General features: G+C 37.9%; 1 protein-coding gene across 11 annotated transcripts in view; it reads right to left on the bottom strand.

Moving 5' to 3' along the window:
* Window positions 1-22,887, bottom strand: part of Trip12 (thyroid hormone receptor interactor 12) — a 139,475-nt gene that overhangs the window by 26,652 nt on the left and 89,936 nt on the right. For 6 of the 11 annotated variants that reach the window (XM_005395425.2, XM_013519821.1, XM_005395429.2 and 3 more), the window contains 16 exons: window positions 18,556-18,591; window positions 18,379-18,474; window positions 17,395-17,487; window positions 17,037-17,198; window positions 14,743-14,811; window positions 14,486-14,651; window positions 13,777-13,894; window positions 13,500-13,659; window positions 11,365-11,518; window positions 9,774-10,002; window positions 9,342-9,460; window positions 7,081-7,288; window positions 4,127-4,227; window positions 3,760-3,934; window positions 2,608-2,749; window positions 1,324-1,515 (listed from right to left, as the gene is read on the bottom strand). In XM_005395425.2, the coding sequence (XP_005395482.1) occupies window positions 1,324-1,515; window positions 2,608-2,749; window positions 3,760-3,934; window positions 4,127-4,227; window positions 7,081-7,288; window positions 9,342-9,460; window positions 9,774-10,002; window positions 11,365-11,518; window positions 13,500-13,659; window positions 13,777-13,894; window positions 14,486-14,651; window positions 14,743-14,811; window positions 17,037-17,198; window positions 17,395-17,487; window positions 18,379-18,474; window positions 18,556-18,591 (2,220 nt within the window). The remainder of the gene's footprint in view (window positions 1-1,323; window positions 1,516-2,607; window positions 2,750-3,759; window positions 3,935-4,126; window positions 4,228-7,080; window positions 7,289-9,341; window positions 9,461-9,773; window positions 10,003-11,364; window positions 11,519-13,499; window positions 13,660-13,776; window positions 13,895-14,485; window positions 14,652-14,742; window positions 14,812-17,036; window positions 17,199-17,394; window positions 17,488-18,378; window positions 18,475-18,555; window positions 18,592-22,887) is intronic. The other 5 variants (XM_005395426.2, XM_005395430.2, XM_005395428.2 and 2 more) reach the window with 3 other exon arrangements.

Raw genomic sequence — 22,887 nt, 5'->3', positions numbered from 1 at the left:
CAAGGCCTTTTGAAGACGGAACACTCCTCAACAAGAAAAATTTAGTAAGCAGTTTTACAAAACACAATCATTTATTCATTTTTATCTTTTATAATACTTGATTGAGACAAGTTTCCAAATAAATTATTTCAATAAAGGCACTGTTTCTTATAATGCCCACAACCCTTTGCTCAAAGCTTTATGCAGTCACAATTCATAAATTCAAAAGGTTCTGAAAATACAAGTCATTGGGTGGTAAAACCTGCCCCAGACAAACACGAGATTTACACTCTTCATTTACCTCCTTTTAGTAAGAATATTTATGCTTTGCTGCAAAAATATTTAAGGTATATGACACAAGAGTGCTGTTCAGAATCCATTCAGGATATTACTGTACTGCACTATAGACCTCTTAAACCCATCCAGCCTTGGGGGTTTGAGGTAAGAGATATCTGCACCTAATCTTAAGCATAGTGTAGAACTACACCCAATACTATCACATATTTAATCTCTACTCTGTATCAACCCTTTTCGGGCTGCCCCACAAGTTAATACAGGCAGCGTGCAAATGCCAGTGAGCCTTGCAAGGGCATGCTTAAGTAGTATTGCCAATACACAGGAGTATAATCCTTAGGCCTATTACACGGATCATTCAGAGGGTTTCTGAGGGAACACCTTCTCTGAAGCAGTTATAAACTGAAGAATGTTAAGTCAACAGCATACTAAAGTAGTTACCCTCCTACCAACACTCACTGATGGTAAAGGGAGCCAGCCTCTGCCTCCAGGTCTAGTGGTCCACATTGTAAATGATGATTAATGGAACTGTTAGGACTATGATTATGTACAAAAGAAAAATGTGCCTATAGCTAAACTGTGCCTGGCTATTTTCCTAAAATAAGATACTGCAAAATGGAGTATGTTTAAAAATTTAAAAATTAAATTAAAAATTATTAAAATAATTATAAAATTAAATAATTATTAAAGTTAAACAATTAAAAATTATTTAATTAAAAATTTTAAAAATATTTTATTTTGAGAATAAAATATATTCACAGGTAAGAGACTACTCTTAATAGCTTGTCTTGCCGGGGGAAGAAAACAGCAAGGGGGCGCAGAGGGACATTAGCACACTTTGACCACAGAAGCTGCTGTGGGCTTTGTTATTTTACTGTTTTACTATTTACTTTGATATACAGAAGTCCTAGAATCCAACTGCATATAGGCAAGCTAGAAACTTCTCCTCAGTATCTTAACCCACATCTGTTGGAAATTATTCCTGGATGAAAACACGTTCATTAGTTAACACTTACTCTTCAGATACATAAGCATTATTAGATGACTTACTGGAGAGGAAAAAAACACATGAAGGAACCTCTTTAATCGGATCTCTCTGCTCACAGCGTCCTTTTCATTTTTAGACGTCAAATACAGCAATAGCTGCTTCACAAATCCACTGTGCTGGATTTCAAAGGATGAAACATCTGACTCTGAGACTATGCTACGGATTTCTACAAGGCACTCAGCTCCACCATCCATCTGAAAGAGTTGGGAACATATTTCTGCACTGATTTAAACACCACCTACTAAATGCACAATTCGTATTTCCACAGAAGGAATGTTAACACATTCTCAATGCTTAACCATAACCCTAACTTTAATGTTTATTAAAAAGCGGGGCGACGGCGGGGGGGTGGGGTGGGGTGGGGGATATGCCGAGAGAGTGGTACACTCTTAGTACATCTTGGGAAGTAGGATCTGACACACAGATACACGAAAGAATGCTAAGTATCTCATAATGCAAACTTGGCATCTGTTAACATATACAAAAAATCTACATGTTGCCAATACAGTTGTGTGGGGGGGGTAGACAGCACACAATCAAGAATAAGGCGCCAAGTATGGCGGTACACGCCATCAATCCTAGCACTCAGGATGCCAAGGCAGGAAGATGATGAGAGTTCAAGGGTAGCCTGTACTACATGTGAGATCTTGTCTCAAAAAGTCAAAAAAATAAAATAAAAAAAATACAGATGAAACAATAAGGGGCTATAACATCACATCATAATGAAAGATGAATTAAGAAACCAAGATGAGGGTCAGCAGCACAGCACCTGCTTAGCAAGTACATGTGCCTTTCAGTTAAAACATTTAAAGCCTCAATTAAACGGACAAATTTTCTGGAAAACTGGAGCCAAAATTACTCAAGGTGCATCCAAAGCAAAAACATAAATAATAGAAACTAAGAATCAGATGAAGATTATTAAACCTCCACCCTCACGCACCCCAAAGACTCTACTACAGAGAGGGGTGAGGCAGAAGCTCATCAACTCTATTATCCACAGGTAAAATGGATTTACAGAAGACATGTACTTGAGGACATTTCTGAAATTTCTCCATTTGTCAAGATAGAAGGGATGTGGTGAAAAAATAAACAAGGATGAGATTTCTAGTACCTTTAACAAAAATGAGGAACCATGATAGTTAAGGGACGCCTAAAAGAAATGTTAGCACCAAAGACACATGCTTGGCTAGAACGTTCATGTAGGACAGCTAAATCCACGGCGAGTCCCACAGTCATCAAAGAAATGAGCAGCAAGAGAGACAAGCGAGAGGCGCTGGGCAGGGTACCTGGAGGTTGAGTTGTTCGGTTGCAGCACAAAGTCTCTGGAGGACATTCAGTGCAGGGTTGCTTCCATCCATATTCTCAGAACTAAAGTAACGCTCCACAAATTTATGTGCCTGCTCCTTAATCCACCCTTTAATTTTTTCTCTATAAGAAAGAAAAAGATGTTACGAAGTCTCAGTATACCCAGAAAGCATCTCAAATTATGTCCCTAATCCAAGTCTTAAAACCTAAAACCCATTCTGGCCCATACTTATTGATTAATAAATTTAGACTTCATACAAACCAAATTAAGTTTCATTTAAAAAATGGATTATGATGTACCTAGAGAATTGTTTGGGTTCTTAAAATACACTTCAGGTTACTACATGAAAGGTAAACAAGATATTTTCCTAGGACCCTAAAGTGTAACAGTTTCCTAAATGTTCACCCAAAAGCAATTTTACATCATTTGTTTCCACCAAAGTGCAGACATATCTACCTTGTCATTTACTTGTATTCCCTAGGGAACAGAAGTAAAGAACTATAGATAAGAAACATGTAATTGTTAGGGGTACCACTGTGATAAGTGAGACCTGGCTGTTTAAATTACAAGTGATAGTGGTTTCAGAAATACATTTGTTATTTATTTTCACCATCAAAAAGTCATAAAGACAACCAACAAAACCATAAAAGCATTTCTGTTTTCCAAGTATCATGGTATTCTATGGAGTCCCTCCTCCGCCAAAACAATAAACATAAAACAGCACAAGAAACTCCCAAGGATTTTAAAAGCTATAAATTGGTGTCAAATGGTTTAGCGAGTCCTAAAATAAGGTTCTTCTCTAAAATCTTTAAGTTCCACTGAAATGGGAAAAACAATTTATCACGGAAGTATGAGTGTGGATGAGAAATGCCAGTCTTTCCTTGTCCAGAAGAAAACTGAGGGAGGTTCCACAGGAAACATAATTTGTTTGGTTTTAAATATACATGACTCCTAGTTAGAGATGGTGAACAGAGCCTTACAATTCAAGACTGACACTTAGGACAAAGCCAGACTAGACTTCTGGGAACAAATGAAAGTTGCCTGTTCATTTATGTATAAATGTGCTGAGTGGTAACAATGGTAGAGGTTTTCCGATAAGGAACAGAAGTAACACAGACTTCCCCCACTTCACCTATTATTGGATATGGTGTCCTTTGAGGCAGCCCTGGCAAGACCACTAACTCCTGCAGTACGTGCCGGCTCAATATTGTTGCTGTTGGACTGTGCGCTCAACCTTCCCCACGTTTTTGGATTCAAGCTTGCCAGGAAAGAAGATTTAGGTGACTGAGTAGTGGTGGGGCTTTTAGCTAGGAAAAGAAAAAGAGAACTACAGTTAAATCATTTTAACATTAACAGATGAAAATCAAAGGAATTTAAAATTCACAGTCTTAATAGTAAACTAACTAAAGAACCAACGACACTGGGTCTTCCAGAAACTCAGGTATAATGCTACCGCCTTTCACTGTACCCCCCACCAATAAGTTTATCAAAAGAATTACCTTGATTGTCTACTTTGTCATCATCTCTTGGAGGTGAGTACTTTGGCCTTCTTGGCCCTCGTTTTGGCAGTCGTTTTCTCTTTAGAACATCACTTAATCGACTATTACATGGGAAAATATGAAATTTAGTGATTACCCTTGAAAATCAGGCTAAATAGCAAAAACAATGAGTTACAAAAATAGTGTAACAGGGTAGTTCTCTTTTAGTGACCATTTAACGCTGACTCTGTGCCAGTGTTCTTTCAGGTATACTAACACAGGAAATTAGTAACCACCAAAAATAAGAGTGTCCGATTAATCCTCCATGTGTTCAACTCTATTATACAGTGTAGGGCATACAATATGTAAAACTAATGTTATGGTCTATAGCTAGATGTCCCCCCAAAGCCTCCTGCACTCACAGATGGGGCTGCGGGGAGACAACTGGATCATGGGGGTGTGAAACTGTTCATTAGTCTACTGACGAATCTGTAGCTGACTTGATGTGAAGGAAGAGGTGGGTCACTGGGAGTGGCCTGGAAGGGTTTATTTCCTCCCTGTTCTTCTTTTAACCTCTCTCTACTTCCAGTCACCAAGCCTTAGCTACTTCCACACGGCCCTGCCTGGAGCCAGCTGACTATAGACTGAAACCTGTATGAACTGTGAGCCAAAATGAACCTTTCCTCCTTTCAATTGTGGGGAGTGGGTATTGTGTCTCAGTGATAAGCAAGTAATTAAGACAATAAATATACAATAAAAAAAATCAAAATGGTGAAGAACTCTATAATTGCCAACTAGAAAGAGTATGTAAAACCTAAGTACTAAATCTCTCCCCTAACTTACATGGCACTTAGTGTTCAGACTATCAAAATACTTTCCTATCTGCTTATAACACTCTACTCAAAATAACTTCATCGTGTAAAATCAATAATAAATTCTAAATGAATGCTTTTATAAACACTTTTGTGGTTTTTAAAAAACCTACATATAAATCTAGTATTGTGTAAGTACCATTATTTGAATTAAAATCATAAATTAAACTGTTTATAGGTCACATGCTTAACAATGCTAGCAATAATTTGAAACAGCAATTGATTCTGAGGATAACAAAGTTAAATAAGATATAAAGATGAAAAATGCTTTGATTAATTTAGTCACTCAAATACAACTGAAAAAATTTGGAAAAAGTCTTCCAACATCTGACATTTCTATGACAGAAATCTACTTAATGTTCAAAAGTACCTGACAATCAGGACAAATGGATCTTGAAAAGATCAACTAAAGCCTGAACAATTTTTGTTTTAAAAATATGAACATACCACTTGAAACATGGAACCACTTGAAATACAGAACCACTTAAAACTCTGGGGGAAAAAGTATTTTGTGTGGTGCAGGGGACTGAGCGCAGAGCCTCAGGAATGTCAAGCAAGTGCTCTACTAGTGGATTACAGCTTTAGCTCCAAAACTGAAAGTGTATGAAGAGAAACAACCTTTCTTTTCTTAGTTCTAGATTCTAAAACTAATTTTAACTCCAAGTGGCTAAGAAATACCTCACTTGTCTGAGCTGTGCACCACACACGGAAATTCCGAGCCTCTATATCTCAGACACCATGCCTGCACTGTACCACAAAACCAGTACGGAAGAAGGGACAGGAAGGCTGGAAGGGCAAAGAACAGCAAGTGCAACCAGCTGTGATGGCACACACCTGTAACCCTAACACATGAGAGGCTGAGACAAAACAAGCATTTGAACTACATAGCGCCAGGGATATAGCTCAGTGGCACAAGCACTGCCTGAACTACATAGCAAGACTCTTATCACTGTAAAGAGTCCTCAATATTCTCCAGGCCTTATTCTCCTCAAACTCAGCTGATAACAGACACCACCTAAACACAGTGGTTTCTCCTAAAACAACAGTTGCTGGGTCATGAGTCCCAGGTTGCTGCAAGCCCTGGAACTGCCAGTTTGTACTTAAGCTAGAATGAGTGCCTGCCACCAGGTGGCACCACAAGCAGCATCCCAGGAAACCCCCGCCCCGGCCCACCATCACAATCTGGCTAGAGGCAGAAGACAGTGCTTACAAGATTTAATTTTTGGAACCCACTTATTATTATTATTATTACTTTTTCCCAACACCTATTTTTAAGTTTTAAAGGTCAAAATGCACTATTGCACTAACTATATGATAAATTTCACTACTGAATCTGGTTCATTATGTACCATTCATGTAACATTAAAGAAACAAATATTTTTTGAGTGTGATCCAATTCTTTTTTTTTTTTGTTTTTTTTTTTTTTTTTTTTGGTTTTTCTCCGGTACCAGGAACCGAACTCACGACCTTGCGCTTGCCAGGCAGGCGCTTTTGCCGCTGAGCTAAATCCCCAGCCCAGTGTGATCCAATTCTAACATCATGAAAACCAATATGAGGTTTTGATAACATAACAACACAGCATAACAGAAATGAGCAACTGATAAGCAGGTTAAAGTAGAGATTATCATGAAGAATTTTTTCATTTGTTAAGGTAGAGCAAAGTATATGTTCCCATTTGACAGATAAATGGGAAATCAGATTTCTCTGCCACGTTTAACATTTCTGATTTATAATACTTTTTACTGTATCAATAGCTGGATGTCTCAAAAATAGTACATATGCAGCAATGCAGTAAATAATCACACAGTTATGGAATCAGAAACAAAAGCTGAAATCCCATACCCGTCACGTTCAAGCAACTAATGTTTCTGAGCCTCAGTCCCCTTGCATGTCAGTGGGAAGAGCATGCATGTCTGCTATTCCAAAGCAAGGCCCAATACGGCACATTTCCAAAAATGCCTTCTACTTCCCATGAACATTTAACAAAAGAAGAAAAACTATGAAACATTCACATCTTCTGAAATGTTAACCATTTCAGTCCCTCTATTTGAGCCTCAAGTACCAAAGCAGAACTAAATAAGCCACAGTAAAACTTCCACTTACCCTTGAGGGCTGAGATCTAAAGAATCCTCTCTGCTGTGCTGCAAGCTGGGGGATCCCAAATCAGCCCCAGCGTTAGTGGTGGATGTGGCTGTTCCACTGCTGACCGGTGTCGTAGACCCCAAGGATCCTGACCCATTCGTACATGCCTTTGGTGGACTTGTCAACAAAGACTCTGATTCTGCTAAATGTTTTACTTGATGCATTACACCTTCATAGCAACAAGGATGAGAATGAGTCAGTTTCAGTCACGAGTGAGGACTGCCTCCCCTCCATTACAAAAACCCCTAAATGCTAACACAATGACTTAACACCAGCTGAAAAATGGGAGGTAAAGGGTTTAGAAGCCAGAGATTTCAATTTGACTCTAATCAGAAAATTAAACAGGAAAATTCAAAATTAAAGAAAGATATTTGTACTGAATGTCTTCTCATGTTCAAAAGCAGACCATATAGAACTTAGTAGGGTTATCAATCCTTTTCAAAGTTCAGAATACCCATTATAAAAACAACACTCAATTACAGAAACACAAGGCATCCTGTAGTGTGACAATCAGAAAAGGAAAAGGCCTAGCTAACTTTAAGTGCTAGACAGAGACAAGATCATAGGAACAGTGCTGCCCAAAAGAGCTACTTAAAAATGATTGTCATATTCTTGGAACTACAGAGGGCTAAACTCTAACTTGTGAGAAGGGGTTCTTATCTGAGTTAGGACACAGAAAAGTACGTACATGGGATGGGGGTGGGGAGGGGGGGTCCTAAAGAAAGCCTGTATCTAGGCAACTCTGTGGATAAATTTATATGAATGATTGTGAATACATTCATATTTTGCTGGTGAAGAATCCGGAGCTTCCATAAAATTGGGGAAAAAGTAAGTCAGAATGAATTTAAAACTTTAGGCACTTTTTCCACAAATATTATTCAATGTATTTGTATGTCAGGATGTGCCAGGTACTACAGATAGGGCAATGGACAACATAAATATACTCAGAGACTTGTTAACAAGGGGGATAGGTAGATTTTTCAAGTAATTATAATAAAGCCATATAGTTATGAAAGAGAAAATTTAATACGGTTGGAGAACCTTACTGACACTGAAAGAAAAGCAACAAGTGACATGCACACTGAAATCTGGAAGGGCAGTAGGACCTAACTAACCAGATGCAAAGTGACCAATCAGGACTTCCATAAAGTTCATCATGTACATGGTTACACAAATAATTTGACAGTGGGAAACACAATCTGATGATAGGTGTTTTTGTAAGCGTAAGAGGAGAAACATCACTTATGCTTCCAAATCAAGAAAGCAAACCAAAGCAAACCGAAAGAAGACTAACAATACAGAACAACAAAATATATGATAATCTGTAACTGTCCAACATTTCCATATACCTAACTTGTTTACTGTTACTACCTTTGGCTAATGGAAAAAATTTGTTTTATATTTAATATAAATATGTACTGCTGGATTTTTGAAGACAGTGTTTCTTGAAGAACACTAATTATAAATGGTGAAAACCTCTTTCCATTCTGTTCAATATTATATTGGTATGCCTATTACTCTCTCAAGATATGAAGTGATTAAGAACACAGCATAAGGTCATCAAAAGAATAAAAAAAAAAAGATCATATGCACTGAAAACTGAGACTTGTTTGTATAATAGGAGGTAAAACTAATAATTAGCTGAGAAGAAAACTGTCATTTCCCTTATCCACTTAAGATCTTAGTATCCTAAAGGACCAAAAGAACCATGAAAAGAATTCTGCTAAGAAAGAACTTCTTTATCAAGTAATATTGTGACAGTTAATGTCTTCAGGAAGAGTATAAACGTACCATGTCCCTAGGCTGATTTTGACATTCAAATACCTCAATTTGAGGAGCTAGACAAACTACCTTCTGAAAGCTTTTTCCAATCCTTAAAATATTCCATTATCTACACAACAAAAATATAATAAATCCTTTAAGGCAAGAACTATTCTACTGTACTATTATGATTTAAGGAAAAAAGTAACAACTGACTTTCTGAAGGAACTGACTGCTTCTGGACTAGAGTATGGAAACACTCGCTCAAACTTACTAAGCATTCATCAGTAACAGTGAATGGTACACACCCTGTGTTTACACCTATGAATATTAGGGTGTACTTGACATAAGCATGCAAATGTCTGATATTTAAAGAGCTAATTGTTTTTATTCTGTAGACTAATTTTTATTTCTGTTTAAGTACTATATCAAATAGTGATTATTATAAAGAATGACATTACCTTCTCTTCTGAAGTAAACACTGAAAATATCAGGTAACTTCTGCATTAAGATCTCCGCCATCTGGAGGGCTCCAACTACTATCTTCAGGTCTTGGCTTGATAGCATGGAAGCAATGTGACTAAAAAAGGAAAGCATTTATATATAAAAATTATAAATTTTTAAAATTACTATTTTAAATTTAAAAAATACTTTCATTGAGAAACCACTCTACTGTAACAAATTTTTTTCTTAAATTCTCTACTTTCATATTTTATTTTTATTAAAGCTTTGCTGTTAATATAAACAAACAAAAAGGGGCTCAAGATACTTGGTACCGCTGTATACATTTTCTATTGTCTGTATCATGAGGACATTTCTGAAATTACATGAAAAGTAATTTTTTTGAATTTCTGAAATGTTTTTACATTTTCACGTAATGAAAGTTAACACACCTTGAAACAGCATGATTTTTCAGAACATCCTTCAGAAGTTCGGCATCCGCAAAATAAATTATCCTAAGAATTGCTCTAAGGCACTTATGTCTGACTGCAGGTCCTGCTGAGGAACTATACACTTCATAAAGAACACCAAATAATGTCTTAATGAAAGACTTAGCCAGTTCTGGATCCTCTTTCATAAGCTGTGCTCGAGCATCATCCTTCTTTAACTCTGAATATCCACCTGTCATAAAATACGTACAGTTGTAAAGGGACTGACTTCAGACACACAATAAACTACATAAAGTATTCAAGTCATGTAGTTACTTGTAATGTTATTAAAATTTTTTCATTATAGAACTTTTTAAATTGTAGAATTATCTACAAACTAAAGGCAGCATTAGACAAAATTTAGAAAATTATGATCATGAGTTCAAGGCCAGCCTGGACTACATGGTGAGAATCTGTCTCAAAAAAGCCAAAAAAAAAAAAAATTACGGCCAGCTGAGCATAACAAATTACCAAACTATGCTTGTTTATTTCACTAATATATATTCAGTAAAGTATTGGAGAAATTTTAATACTAACCCACTAAAACACTAGTAAGAAATGAGTTCAAGAGACAGTGAAAGGGCCAGGGATTCTGCTGATAGCAGAGCACTTGCTTAACCTACTTAAGGCCTTGGGATCATATCCAGCACTGAGGAGAGGGAGGGGATGGGGAAAGGGAGGGGAAGGGAAGGGAAGGCAGAGAAAAAGAGAACGGAAGGAAAGAAGGAAGGAAGGAAGGAAGGAAGGAAGGAAGGAAAAGAATGAAAGAGAGAAAGAAAGAGCAGTATTTAGCTAAAATGAGTAACGTAACTTTGCCACTTTCCTTAGAGGACATAGGTAGAAGGGAAAGGCAAGTGATGAAAGCTGTAACCCAAAAGTAGGCAGAGTAAGGAACAAAGCGCAACCGTGCCCACTACTCGGGTTTCTAAGTAAAATCACACTAGAACACAACCACGTGCATTTGTTTTCATGTAGTATGTGGCTGCCTCAGCACTACAGTGACAGTGGTTGAGCAGAAACATCTGCCCTACAGAGCTTAAAATATACGACTGGGCCTGTTTCAGAAAAAAAAAAAATCGCTGGTAGCTGTACTACAGGTGATGGGCCTAAATGCAATATGACTCTTGGGGGGTGGGGGGATGCCAGAAACCTGGAAAAAAATCACTGTCATCTGTTCATAGTTAAGAAGTTTGGCAGGGGGTATAAAACACAGTGTCTGGAAAGCACTAATCTGATGGGGTGTATGAGTCTAAATAAAGGTAGACTAAGGTTTTCATCAGGATCAGATGGACATTCGAATTAGCCCATTCTAAATGGAGTCTTAGGAATGCAGATGTAGAAAAACTGGGAAAGATACCAGTTCAGTGATACTGGCTCATTCACTGATGAAGGTAAATGACTTAAAAAAAAAGAAAAAAAGGCAAAAAACCAAAATTACTGTTATGCAACTGCCTTAAGCTTAACAAGGATACTCAATGAACCAATTATTATTTATTATGTAAACAGAAAATATGACACAACGGTACAGCATTATTTTGACTCAAAAAGCACTTACTAGTGTTAGTATTGGCTAAGGGGTTAGGTTTTCTCTGAATGGCACGTGCTGTTCCCGTGTCCTCATTGATTTGCTGCATAGAATTAAAATCAATAGTATAAACTCGTCCCAGAGTGGACAAGCTTATCTCATCCTCACCGACCTGATGGGCTGCCTGAGAGCAAAGAGAGAGAAACCTTGAATTTAAACATGGAGAAATTAATTTCCGTAAGACACAATGGGGACCCTCTGTACACACTATCTTACATGTTTACTTCATCAGGCCTCAGATAAAGTAACACAATACAGAAAAGCTAACACTGTAGGTATGTCACAACTCATTCACAACAAATCATTTTTAATTAAAGATATATACCTAAGGCCCTAGCAGGCACCCTAAGACAAGTGCAGGTAAAATTCTAATGCAGTATTCTGTCATATACCATCACTGACACGAAGACACCATTAGTATCAAGAAAGCCTTTAAGACACTGCTAAGAGAATGAAGGTTGTTATCCATAACCACAGTATTCTAATTCTTAAGTTAGAAACATTTATATGATAAATTCTTAGTTACCCATCAAAATCGTCCTTTGAACAAAATGATCATATAATACTGTTCTTAGAACACAGACCTCACACCTGCAGGCTGCACTAAGATTGAAAGGAGCACAACTAAGACTAAGAGATCGATTGCCAGGGTGGCACAGATTACTCTTAGCACTGCATGGTTTCAGGCAGCCTACAGAAGACACAATATTCACCCTCAGCACAGAGTGCAGCCTAAGCAGGAACTCCCAGGCTACTGGAAGCAAGGACTGTTGGGAATACAAGAAAGCTAATAGTGAAGGTGGCATTACCATGAAAATGCTTTTGAAAAAGCAATTTCTTTTTTAAAAAAGAAACCACTTACTAGAATAGATTAAGACCATTAGCAGGTGCAGCCTGTTTCTATACTAAGACTAACAATGCACAAAAGACCAAAGTTAGCATCCATGTAAAAACGTGGGCTGGCTCTAAATTTAGATTTCTTCATAATTGTGTCTTCATTTCCTAAGGCTGATGCTTTAAAATCTTTTCAAACCTTCATTTTCATAAACTGGAAGATATTTTTAAGGAGGAGTGTCTATTCCAGAAATGTGATGTTAACAGAATTCTAATATCAAAGGTTGAAACTAGAGTAACACTTATAAGTATCTTACATATTGAAAATGTTAGTAAATGATGCATTACATTTCACATAATGTAATATTCCTAAGGCAGACCAAATGACTCGAGAATTTCTGAAAGTATTTCAGTGCAAAGGTATTAAGTATGGAAATAAAAATAATACAGGCATGGTGGTATATGCCTGGAATCCTAGCTACTCAGGAGGCTGAGGCAGGAGGATCACAAATTGAGAGGCCAACCTAGGTGATTTAGCAAGATGATGTATCAAAATAAAAAGGGCTGGAGATGCAGCTTGGTGCTAGAGTGTGCACTTAACATGTATGAGGCCCTGGGTACAATGCCCAGTATGATAAAAAGAAAAAAAAAAATAATCACACAAAATCCATCAGGGAAAATCACTATTAACATTTGATATATTCCTTTCTTTCTTTTATTATTCTTTATCTTATTTTACCAAGTATGCAAAATATTTACATAATTTTGTGTATCATGCTTTCATAATTCTTATGAAAAATTTTCCATTTACAACCAAAGTGTATGCAAAGCTGCGGACAAATCGTAACTTCTTTATCAGTCACCCAGAGATAGATGTTTGTTTTCATGTTTTTGCTACTAAAAAGTACTGAGAAGTATGCACATCTTTGCTTTGAAGAGGGCTCCGTTTGGATTGAAGTAGGTTGATAGGTTTTAAAAACACACAGCCTAACTCCTCCAACGTTTCCTTTCGGAAAGGAGGAAACTAGGGAACACAGAACTGAAATCACTTGCTCCAAGTCAATCAGGTAGTGAGCAGCAGAAGCAGGACTAGAACATCATTGTTTTCTGACCTGAACAGAAATGAGGACCTTGTTCTCAGGAGACAAAACAAGAGAATCTCGAGTTAATTCAAAATGAGCACACCACAGTATACACACCCGCCTCCCCATTCCATCCCTGCACCCACACGCCACCAAGATAAACACATTTAAACGGTACGATGAAACTACTACCTCAATGATCCGGCTGTCAATCCTGTTATAGGGATGCCAGAGGCCGCGGTCATCACGCCACTGCCATATTGCACCGTCTGTGTTCTGTGCATTTCCCTTCTTCAACATGGTATCGACGGCAAAAATACCTTCTTTTGGTAAACACGGCATAAGTTCACTGAAAACAAAAAGTGTAATTATTTTAGAAAGCAGCTTCCTGAACTAATAGTAAATGTTACGTCATTAAGATAAAATCACTCCAGACAAACCACAATTATTATCGCCTCATCTTTACCAAATCAGAGATGTCAGTTCATACAGCTCTTGAGGACTTCGTGGAACAAGATCAATCTGCTCCTGACAACTTCCATTGGAGGCACCACACAGGAGGAAGTGAAGTGTTTCTGCGATGTCTGTAAAGCCAGCAATAAAAAACAGAAGACTATGAAACTAGTTGTAATACCTTATTTAAGAGGCAATTCCCTAGATGGAAAAAGATCAGAATTACTTTCTTATAAAAAGCAGGGAAAGTAAAGTAAAAATATCAAAATTAGACAAATAAAAACCTGAGATGAAATCCAGGTAGATTTTAGATTTCTTTCTGGGGACTTCACTCAAGTCCAAAACTTCTAGCTGGGTTCCTTACTGTGACTCCATCCATCTCAACCCTCACCACGCAATAATCTTTTATCACTTTCCTTGAGGAGCACACAACTACATGCAAAAGTGCATGCATCCATATACCTGTCACTGTTCCAAGAAATATTAAAATGAATAGCACCTGAAAACACTGTCCCAACACACAGTATACACTAACCTTTTCTTGTGGTGTGGAATCGAAACCAGGGCCTGGAACATGCTATTCCAACAGCCCAATATTTTTCCTCATTAATCCTATTTTATTAAGTAGTACCTTCTACTTGCTTGGCTTATGCTGGCTTTACTTATTAATGAAAAGTAAGCCATTTTTCCTGTCTAAAATAAAGTAATAAAACAGCACTTACTTTGCTTCATAAGTTGAACAGCTAATGTCGGACAGTTGGAACACATCAGAGAAAACATGCGAACCACCATTATAAACATCCCAGAACTTAAAATTGGTGGAGTCACTACCAACAGTTGTTGAACATTTGTAAGGAGATCTTTAGAGGCCACCTGCTGAAGTAAATTCTGCATAAACACAAGAAAAAAGAAACTGTTAACACTGTGACTTAGCAGTTGAAGCATTTTTTAAAAATAAATACCAAAGACAAGTGCTTACCTCCTCATGTTGGAAGTTGTCCACCAGACGTGCAAAACAAAGGCAAGTGCTTTCTACTGACTTTTTGTCCTATGTTTTAAGAAGGAAAATGAAGTTTATTTATACAAAACACATGCGCTGTCACACACATCACTGTCTTGTCTTCTTCCTAAGCTCAAATTCTTTAAGGCAACTCCATTAGTGAATGTGATCTTTGCAAATGTAAATAAGCCCAAGCAAGGCAAGGTCAGTAATTATCAAAAGTTCAAAGCTAAGAGTCATACTATATAGAGAGCAACCTCTCTCCTCTATGAAAGTTCTAAAAAATGAAAGCAAACACACAGAAAAGAACAGATACTGTGCTTATAAGAATCTCAATACCTAAACAAAAATTATAATAAAGTAAATATTCTACTTTGTTTTAGAAGTATTCTAAATTAAAATTTAAATATATACACTCTATGGTTAAGTATAAACATGTGAACCAAGGGGCACAGGACTTGAGTATCCAAGAATTTTGGAATCCGTGTGTGCACATGCGTGTGCGTGTACACACTGCAGGGGGTATGATAGCGGTGATGTTGCCCCAGAACCAATCCCTTATGAATACCAATGGGTGACTACAATAATGTCAAAACTTGTACACATAAAGCAGAAATATTCACTATTAAAACAATCTAGACATATTCACTAGAAACCAAAAACAGAGTGACTATAAAAAAATTTTCCATTCACTATAAAAATAAAGTAGCCTCACTGAGAAAACATTTGTAACAATACGGGAAGAACATCTTATTGGCTTTACTGGTGTTCTGATTTTGCTTTTTTCCTAATTTATAACCACTTCATATCTAAAACCTAGATTTGCTGCCACAAAAATAAGTACTATAAAAGGCCTACAGGAATGATTGATGGCAAACCTTTTAGAGATACCTTTTAATGATACAAACACAGCCTGCTGTGGCATACATGCCATAGGTTCACCTCTGTTGCCATCACATTAAGTCTAGAAAGAGTGCTAAAAAGTAGTAACCAATTTCTCTGATTCTTATACTTTACTTCTAAAAGAAGAGTATCATTTCAGTCAACCACTCCCACCAAGTGATACTGGGGTTTGAACCCAGGGCTTTGACAGTGAACTGTATCTGCAGTCTATTTTTTATTTTGAGACAACATCTCACCAAATTGACCAGGCTAGGCTTGAACTCAGGATCCTCCTGTGGAGTGTGGGAAAGACAAGCCACCGTGCCTGGCTCTTTTTTAAAAGTAACCTAGAGAACAAATAAATGACACTACTCTGTCTTGATCATTTTAGAAGCAAAATACTCGAGTGACTCAATCAGCACTCTTTTATCCATCTTATTTGAATCCCTTCTTTACTCAAATATATTTTATGTACCCAATTTCCTCAAGTTTTTAAGCACACTTTGTAAAGGTGATTTTAAAGTAAGATATTAAAGAGAACTTTAGCAATAATATCAACACTGTAAAACATTAATTCAGTGCTTTTATTCTGGTGGTGGTGGGAGTCAAACCTAGCACCTCATGCAACCAGGCCCAGAACATTACAGTAAAAAAAAAAAAAAAAAAAATCCAGTTTCTCTATAATCTTCAGTTTATCTCATGATCCGTCCTCCAACCCCAAATGCAGAGAAAACTTGCTTTTCAAACCTCACCACTGACTCCAGTCCAATGACATTACCTCCTACATAAATGCTCCTGCTCTTTGCCAAACCCAGAGTGTAGTCTACGTTTCTCATTTCTATAGGGGGACACAGTCTCCTTTCTCTTCTGGTATTAACCCATATCCTCCAGCTCCCAAATGCCTTTCAAGACAAAGTGATCTTTCCAAAAGAAATTCTGATTGTACCACACTGAATGTTTGCTGCAACAACAAATTTATCCCTGAATGTCAAAGTAATTAAAGATATCAAATATAGGAATTACTGTTCATCTGGGCATACCCACCAAAATAGTATAAAATAAAGCCGGGTGTGGTGGCACACGCCTGTAATCCCAGCACTCAGGAGGGTGAGGCAGGAGGATCGCTGTGAGTTCAAGGCCACCCTGGCCTACATAGTGAGTTCAAGGCCAGCCTGAACTATGTAGTGAGACCCTGTCTCAAAAAAAGACAAAATAACAACAACAACAAAAAAAACCACAACAAAATAGTATAAAATAGCCTACTGTCATATGGCTGGATAATAATGATCAGAGCACCTCCATTTATTACATCCTGATCAAAGATTTTTTAAGACACTAATTAAGAAGTCATAATTCTCTATCACAGCGATATACAAATAGATTCACATTACCTGATGGGTTAGCCTTTGGGTAAGCAATGGGAGGGAATCTGCCACAAAATGAAATTCATCTGGCGTGATACTCTGGCAACAATTGGCTGCAATTGCTAACGCATTTCTTTGGGCATTTATGCTGAAGAATTCGAGATACAGCAAGCAGTCTGCCAAACCACCCTAAAATACAGAAAACTGTTAAAGTGGAGAAAACTCCTACATCAGACACTGACAACAACAAAAAATTTACTGAAATTCTAACATCTAACACTGGAAACAACATGAATCTTATAGAGACTGCAATCAAGGAACTGGTACAAATGTCATTTAAAATGCAGTATTACATGAGATATGGTTCTTCAGTAACAACACGTACCGCCTGTAGAATGGCTTTACTGTGTCTCCGTGACAACATCTCCAAGGCAGTCAAGGCCTGCTCTGCCACATCAATACACTGAATGACTTGCAGCTGGGGACACAGAAACAGGTAACCTAAGGTTAACAGTTAAATTCTTTCTCCAGCAGCTTATTTTCAATATGATTAATCTTTTCTCTAATTTACTCAATCTATACTTCTATCAAGATATCCACCACAGAAAAACAAGTAACTGAAGAGCTGAAGCTGTAAGGTACGAGACACCAGTAGTTTTCTCCCAACTACTTAGCTCTGCTTTGCGGTATTTAAAGATGTATTTGACACAGAAAACAAATCTTCACGTACTCATTTGATGAATTTTAATACAAGAAATTTTAAATATTAGGTTTCAAACTTTATACTATATTCTATATACAATAAGTTTTACTGCACATAAATAAAAACACCTATAGTCCATTAAGAGCTTGTAATACAGACAAAAGACTTACTACTATCTACACAAACCATACGTGAAAACTTCCTTTCTCCACTGACTCTTAGTTTACATCCTGAGCGAGGCACTCTATCTCACCTCCACTATAAAACGAAGGTATAGCTAATTAGTCTCATTGGGATGTTTTCTAAAAATTAAATTTTTAATCAAATGCTTTAAGTTGCTTTCTAAAAGCTATCATATTAAGGTAATGATTGCTATTATTAGAAATTGTAAAACTGGGCTGATTTTATACATGATTTATTAGATTTAGCTTTAAACTACTGGTCCACTGCACACAGTATTCTTCTGGAATCTTGGCTTAAAAAATATACTTTAGGGGCTGGGAATGTTGCTCTGTGTCTAGCGCGGGCAAGGCCCTCAGTTCAATTCCCAGCACTGCAAATAATTTTTTTAAAAAATTATGACTTAGATAATAGAATTCAAGAGTTCAAAACCTGACTCGTCAGGCCTATGTTTGAACAAGTTGGGCAAAAGCAAAACAAGAGTACCTTCTCTAAAAAGACAGGAATAGCGTCCACCACGACAGCAGATGACCGGGGAAGCGCTTCCATCATGTACGTTAAGGCTCGGCAAGCGTGGTTCATCTAAAAACAGGAGGGACTTCTATTCAGTAAAGATTCAAAATTAACATGTGGGCTGTTCTTAATAATACAATACATACTTACAATATCGAAGTTATGCTCCATTTGCAGTAATGTTATCTGTTACAAAGATAACAAAGGTATTAGAAGCTACATTCAAACAGAAAGGCCCTAGAAATATTCCTCTTATTTCAGAGTAATTAAAATATTATTCAAACACAAGCAATGACTATATTTAAGATGTCATTTATAACTCAACAGTATCTGACTTGAGTTGCCAGGTCAAAACCAAACACTTCCTGTTGCTGACGCTCCATTTGGTGGCTGTAAACTCCTTCACGTGCCCATTAATGTATCCCTGAGGACTTCTGAATGTCAACCAGTGTTTGCTACAGAGCTGCACAGGGTTAGCAATGAAAAACTACAGAATTAACTCTTGTAAGAAAGCTTCTCTGAGAGATAAGTACTATTTAACTTAGCTGAAATTTTAAAACAAGACTGGTAATAGAAACTATGCACTAATTAAAACAAAACTAATATATTTCTTCCACACATGAATAACCCTAAATATCTGATTTCTTGTGTGTGTGTGGAAAAGATCTTAAATGATTTCCACCATGCTTTTCAAATGAAGGAATGCCAAACAGCTAGAAGTACACAGTCCATCTTCCTGAAGTAGCTGAGTCACAAAAGAAATGTCCTCTTCTAGAGGGAAAACAGTCATTTCCAGTCTTCCAGTTAAATGGAAAAATTTAAATGTACTGAAATTAAATGATAAAATGTCCTAAAATTAAATCTCTAACTATGGTAACAGACATCAGATATTCTACTCCAGATAAAATACTGATTACCACATGTCCTGAGGACAAAATATGGGAAGAATTGCTGCAGCTAGATTTCCTTAAATCCAAACTATTTGTGCCTGTAATTCCAGCACTTTGGAGGCTAAGGCAGGAAAGTGGTTCCAAGTTCAAGGTCAGCCTTAACTGCAAGGCAAGACCCTGTCTGAAAAGACCAAGAAAAAAAAAATACCCACTATTTGTGGGCCACATGTATATGGTAATGAATAGATACTATATTTAATTGTGATAAAAGATAAATGTGGATAACTCATTAATGACAACCAGCATTAATGGCGTGATCCCACTTATGGAAGTCAAATTAAGTACTTAAACCTAAGCAATAACCAGTCAATTAAACACAGTGGGTTATGTGTCACCACACCTGCCTACATTTAATCGTCTGTTTACCTAACAAAAACCACATTTTAACTATGGGTGGTTCACTGTAAGCCCAGTTCTTTATTGCTATTAATTTTTAAATGAACAAACAACAAAAGAAAGATTCTAATTCAAGTCATGAAAACCAAACCAGCCATGTGAGAATGGTCATAACAAGCAAAAATCTTGAAGTAAAAAGGCTAACACTGCTTTCATGAAATACTCAAAGTAACATGTAAATGTTTTACTACAACGAAACTGCTCAGATTTGAAAACTGGCTTCTAATATCAAGGGCTAAGTGGCAAAAAGGGAAAAATTTGGCTCTTTATCAACCCCTGCCAGAGCCATGCCATCCAACAATAAAGAAATGGGAGGCAGGTCCTGATGGATTTACTGCCACATTCTCATAAGAACTTCAGGGAAGATCTAATGCCAGTAATTCCTCAAGTACTTTAATGAAATCCAAAGGCTGGGAGTATCCCAGAGTCATTCCTGGAAGCTAGTGTTAACCTGATTCCAAAACCAGAGAAGGATCCAACCAAAAAATAAAACTACAGGCAAATTTCTTTAATGAATACAGATGCAAAAATCCTCAACAAAATACTGGTAAACAGAATGCAACAAATCATCAAAATGATCATACGTCATGACCAAGTAAGCAGGTTTCCTCCCAGGGATGCAAGGCAAGTTCAACATTCACAAGTCAATAAATATAACACATTATATAAATGGAAGGACAAAAGTCACATGAACATCTCCCTGGACACAGAAAAACCTCTGACAAAATCCTACATCCATTCATGATTTAAAAAAAAAAAAAAAAAACCTTGAAGAAAATACAGAACAGAAGGACCTTATCTCAATCTGATAAAAGGGATTTATGACATACCTACTGCCAGCATCCCACTAAATGGGGAAAAATGGAAAGTTTTCCCTTTAAAGTCAGGAACAAGACAAGGGTGTCTTCTATCACCACTCTTGTTCAACATAGTACTGGGAACATTAGCCAAAGCAATCAGACAAGAGAAAGAAATCAAAGGGATATGTATAGGTAAGGAAGAACTCAAAATATAATTATATGCAAACAACATGATCCTCTACACAGAAGACCCAATAATTCCACCAAACGACTCCTAGAATTAATGACCAAATTCAGTAACGTAACACAAAACACACCAAAATCAATAGTGTTCCTGTACAACAATAATGAACTCACTGAGAAACAAATCAGGAAAACAATACCATTAACAGCAACATCAACAATTTAATACTTGGGAAATTAACCAAATCATGTAAGTGAAAGACCTCTAAACAAAAAAACTACAATATTTTGAAAAAAAGATCTAAAAGAGCCAGCTGGCAAGCTTCCTGCCTTGTAGGCTCCCGGAAGGAGGGCCCCCAGTGCACGGGGAGCCTCGGGCGGGGAGCGCCGGTCTTCCGGCTGGCTAGCTTCCTGCCTCATAGGCCCCCAGAGGGAGGGCCCCCGGTGGCCGGGGGGCCACAGGGCGGGGAGCGCTGGCCCTTGGGCCGGCCCCCAGCCTAACAGGCACCTGGGAGGAGGGGCTCTGGTGCACAGGAAGCCACACGGTGGTGAGCGCTGTTGCACGCCAGCCCTCTGGCCGGCCACCACTGCTTCACTGACAACTACCATGACACAGAGAAACATTTGACACAACTGGCCCACCATGCACCAGATGCAGATGCCCACTCACAGACGTGTCTGAATCATTCAAACATGGAGAAACCCCTGGGAATACATGCCATACAACAGGTCACTCTTGCTCCTGCCATTGAGAACCAGAAAGGTCCAGAGTCAGCAGAAGAGCAGCTGCTGAACAAGGACTCGGAGAACATGAGAATACAGACTAAGCCCGAGGAGTCAGAGGTCCTCTGGACTGGGTTCATGAAAGCCGTTCGGAAGCTGTAAACCAGGAGGACCTTGCACAAAACCTGCGGAGACTCTCTGGAAGCTCTTCTTCCCCTGACAGTACAGGCTGTGGTGGAGCTCCGGAGAGGTCTGCAGCAAGATTCCAGGAGAGGACACTAACTGGTTGTGGGGTCCCAAAGCAATGGGAAGCTGGAGAGAAAAAGCTACAAAGAATGGCTTTCACCCCAGACAGCTCACTTGAGACGTTAGTAAGAATTGCCTCCTCAGTATTCTATAGCCATGAGGAGGAGGAGGCCAAGGAGAGAAAACAAAGAGACTGAGAAAAAGCAGCTGCTTTTGCTGCACCGCTAAGAGAAACAGATCCCAAGTCTGATTCCCGGGGCCCCAAGAAGAACTCGACAACTGTATTCATCTGCTACCACTGTTAAAAGCCAGGCCACCTCAAGAGGAACTGCCCTAAGAGGCCCCATGGGCCATGCCCTGGATGCAAAGGAGACCACTGGAGATCGGTCTGCCCTCTGAAGTGGAGGCCCCAGAGCTCAGACCCATGCTACCAGTTAGTCCAACAGGAATGAGAGGGCTTGGGGCATACTCTGCCTTCTCCCTCTGGCCAGACCGTCATCTCCTGGGTAATCATGACTATGGAGGAATGAGAAAACAGCCTGTTGCTAGACACAGGTGCAAGTCTCTCGGTCCTTCTTTTCAATCCTGGCCTTCCTTCCAGCCATCATACCTCAGTGAAAGGAGTCATTTGTGAGGAGGTAATACGCTATTTTTGACAACCCTTAGGCTGTAACTACTTGTTAGATCCTTCTTGCATATCTCTGTCTTCCTGAGAAACCACTTTGAAGATACCACCATGTATTACAGCAGCCATTGATACTTTCCTACTAATCTATTCATAACTGTGTAAAGTTTGTAATGTTCCTATCCTATTTCATAAATGGATGTATGTTTATTATTATGCGTTTCCTACAACAACCATTGAGAATAGTTAATGATTTTTCAATAGGTCACTCATGTATAGCTCTATTTATTTTCTTTAGAAGCCACTTTGAAGATACCAAAGTATAGTACAACAACTCTTGATAATCTCCTACCTCTTTTGTCTGTAACTCACTATTATTTGTCTATTTGTTTTCCTGAGAAAATATTTTGTAGATAACAATATGTAAAACAATAACCATTGATAACTTCCTACCATTTTGTCTGTAATTTGGTAAGTCCCCCCTATTATTATGCTATCCTTCTTTTACTCTTTAAAATAAAAAAAATAAAAAAATAAAAGATCTAAGAGAACATCAGAA

This window comes from Chinchilla lanigera, unplaced genomic scaffold, assembly GCF_000276665.1.
Source record: "Chinchilla lanigera isolate Chin_1 unplaced genomic scaffold, ChiLan1.0 scaffold00052, whole genome shotgun sequence".
Classification (NCBI taxonomy): Eukaryota; Metazoa; Chordata; class Mammalia; order Rodentia; family Chinchillidae; genus Chinchilla; species Chinchilla lanigera.
Note: the sequence above shows the minus strand (reverse complement) of the source record. Positions and strands in the feature narration are given on the sequence as shown.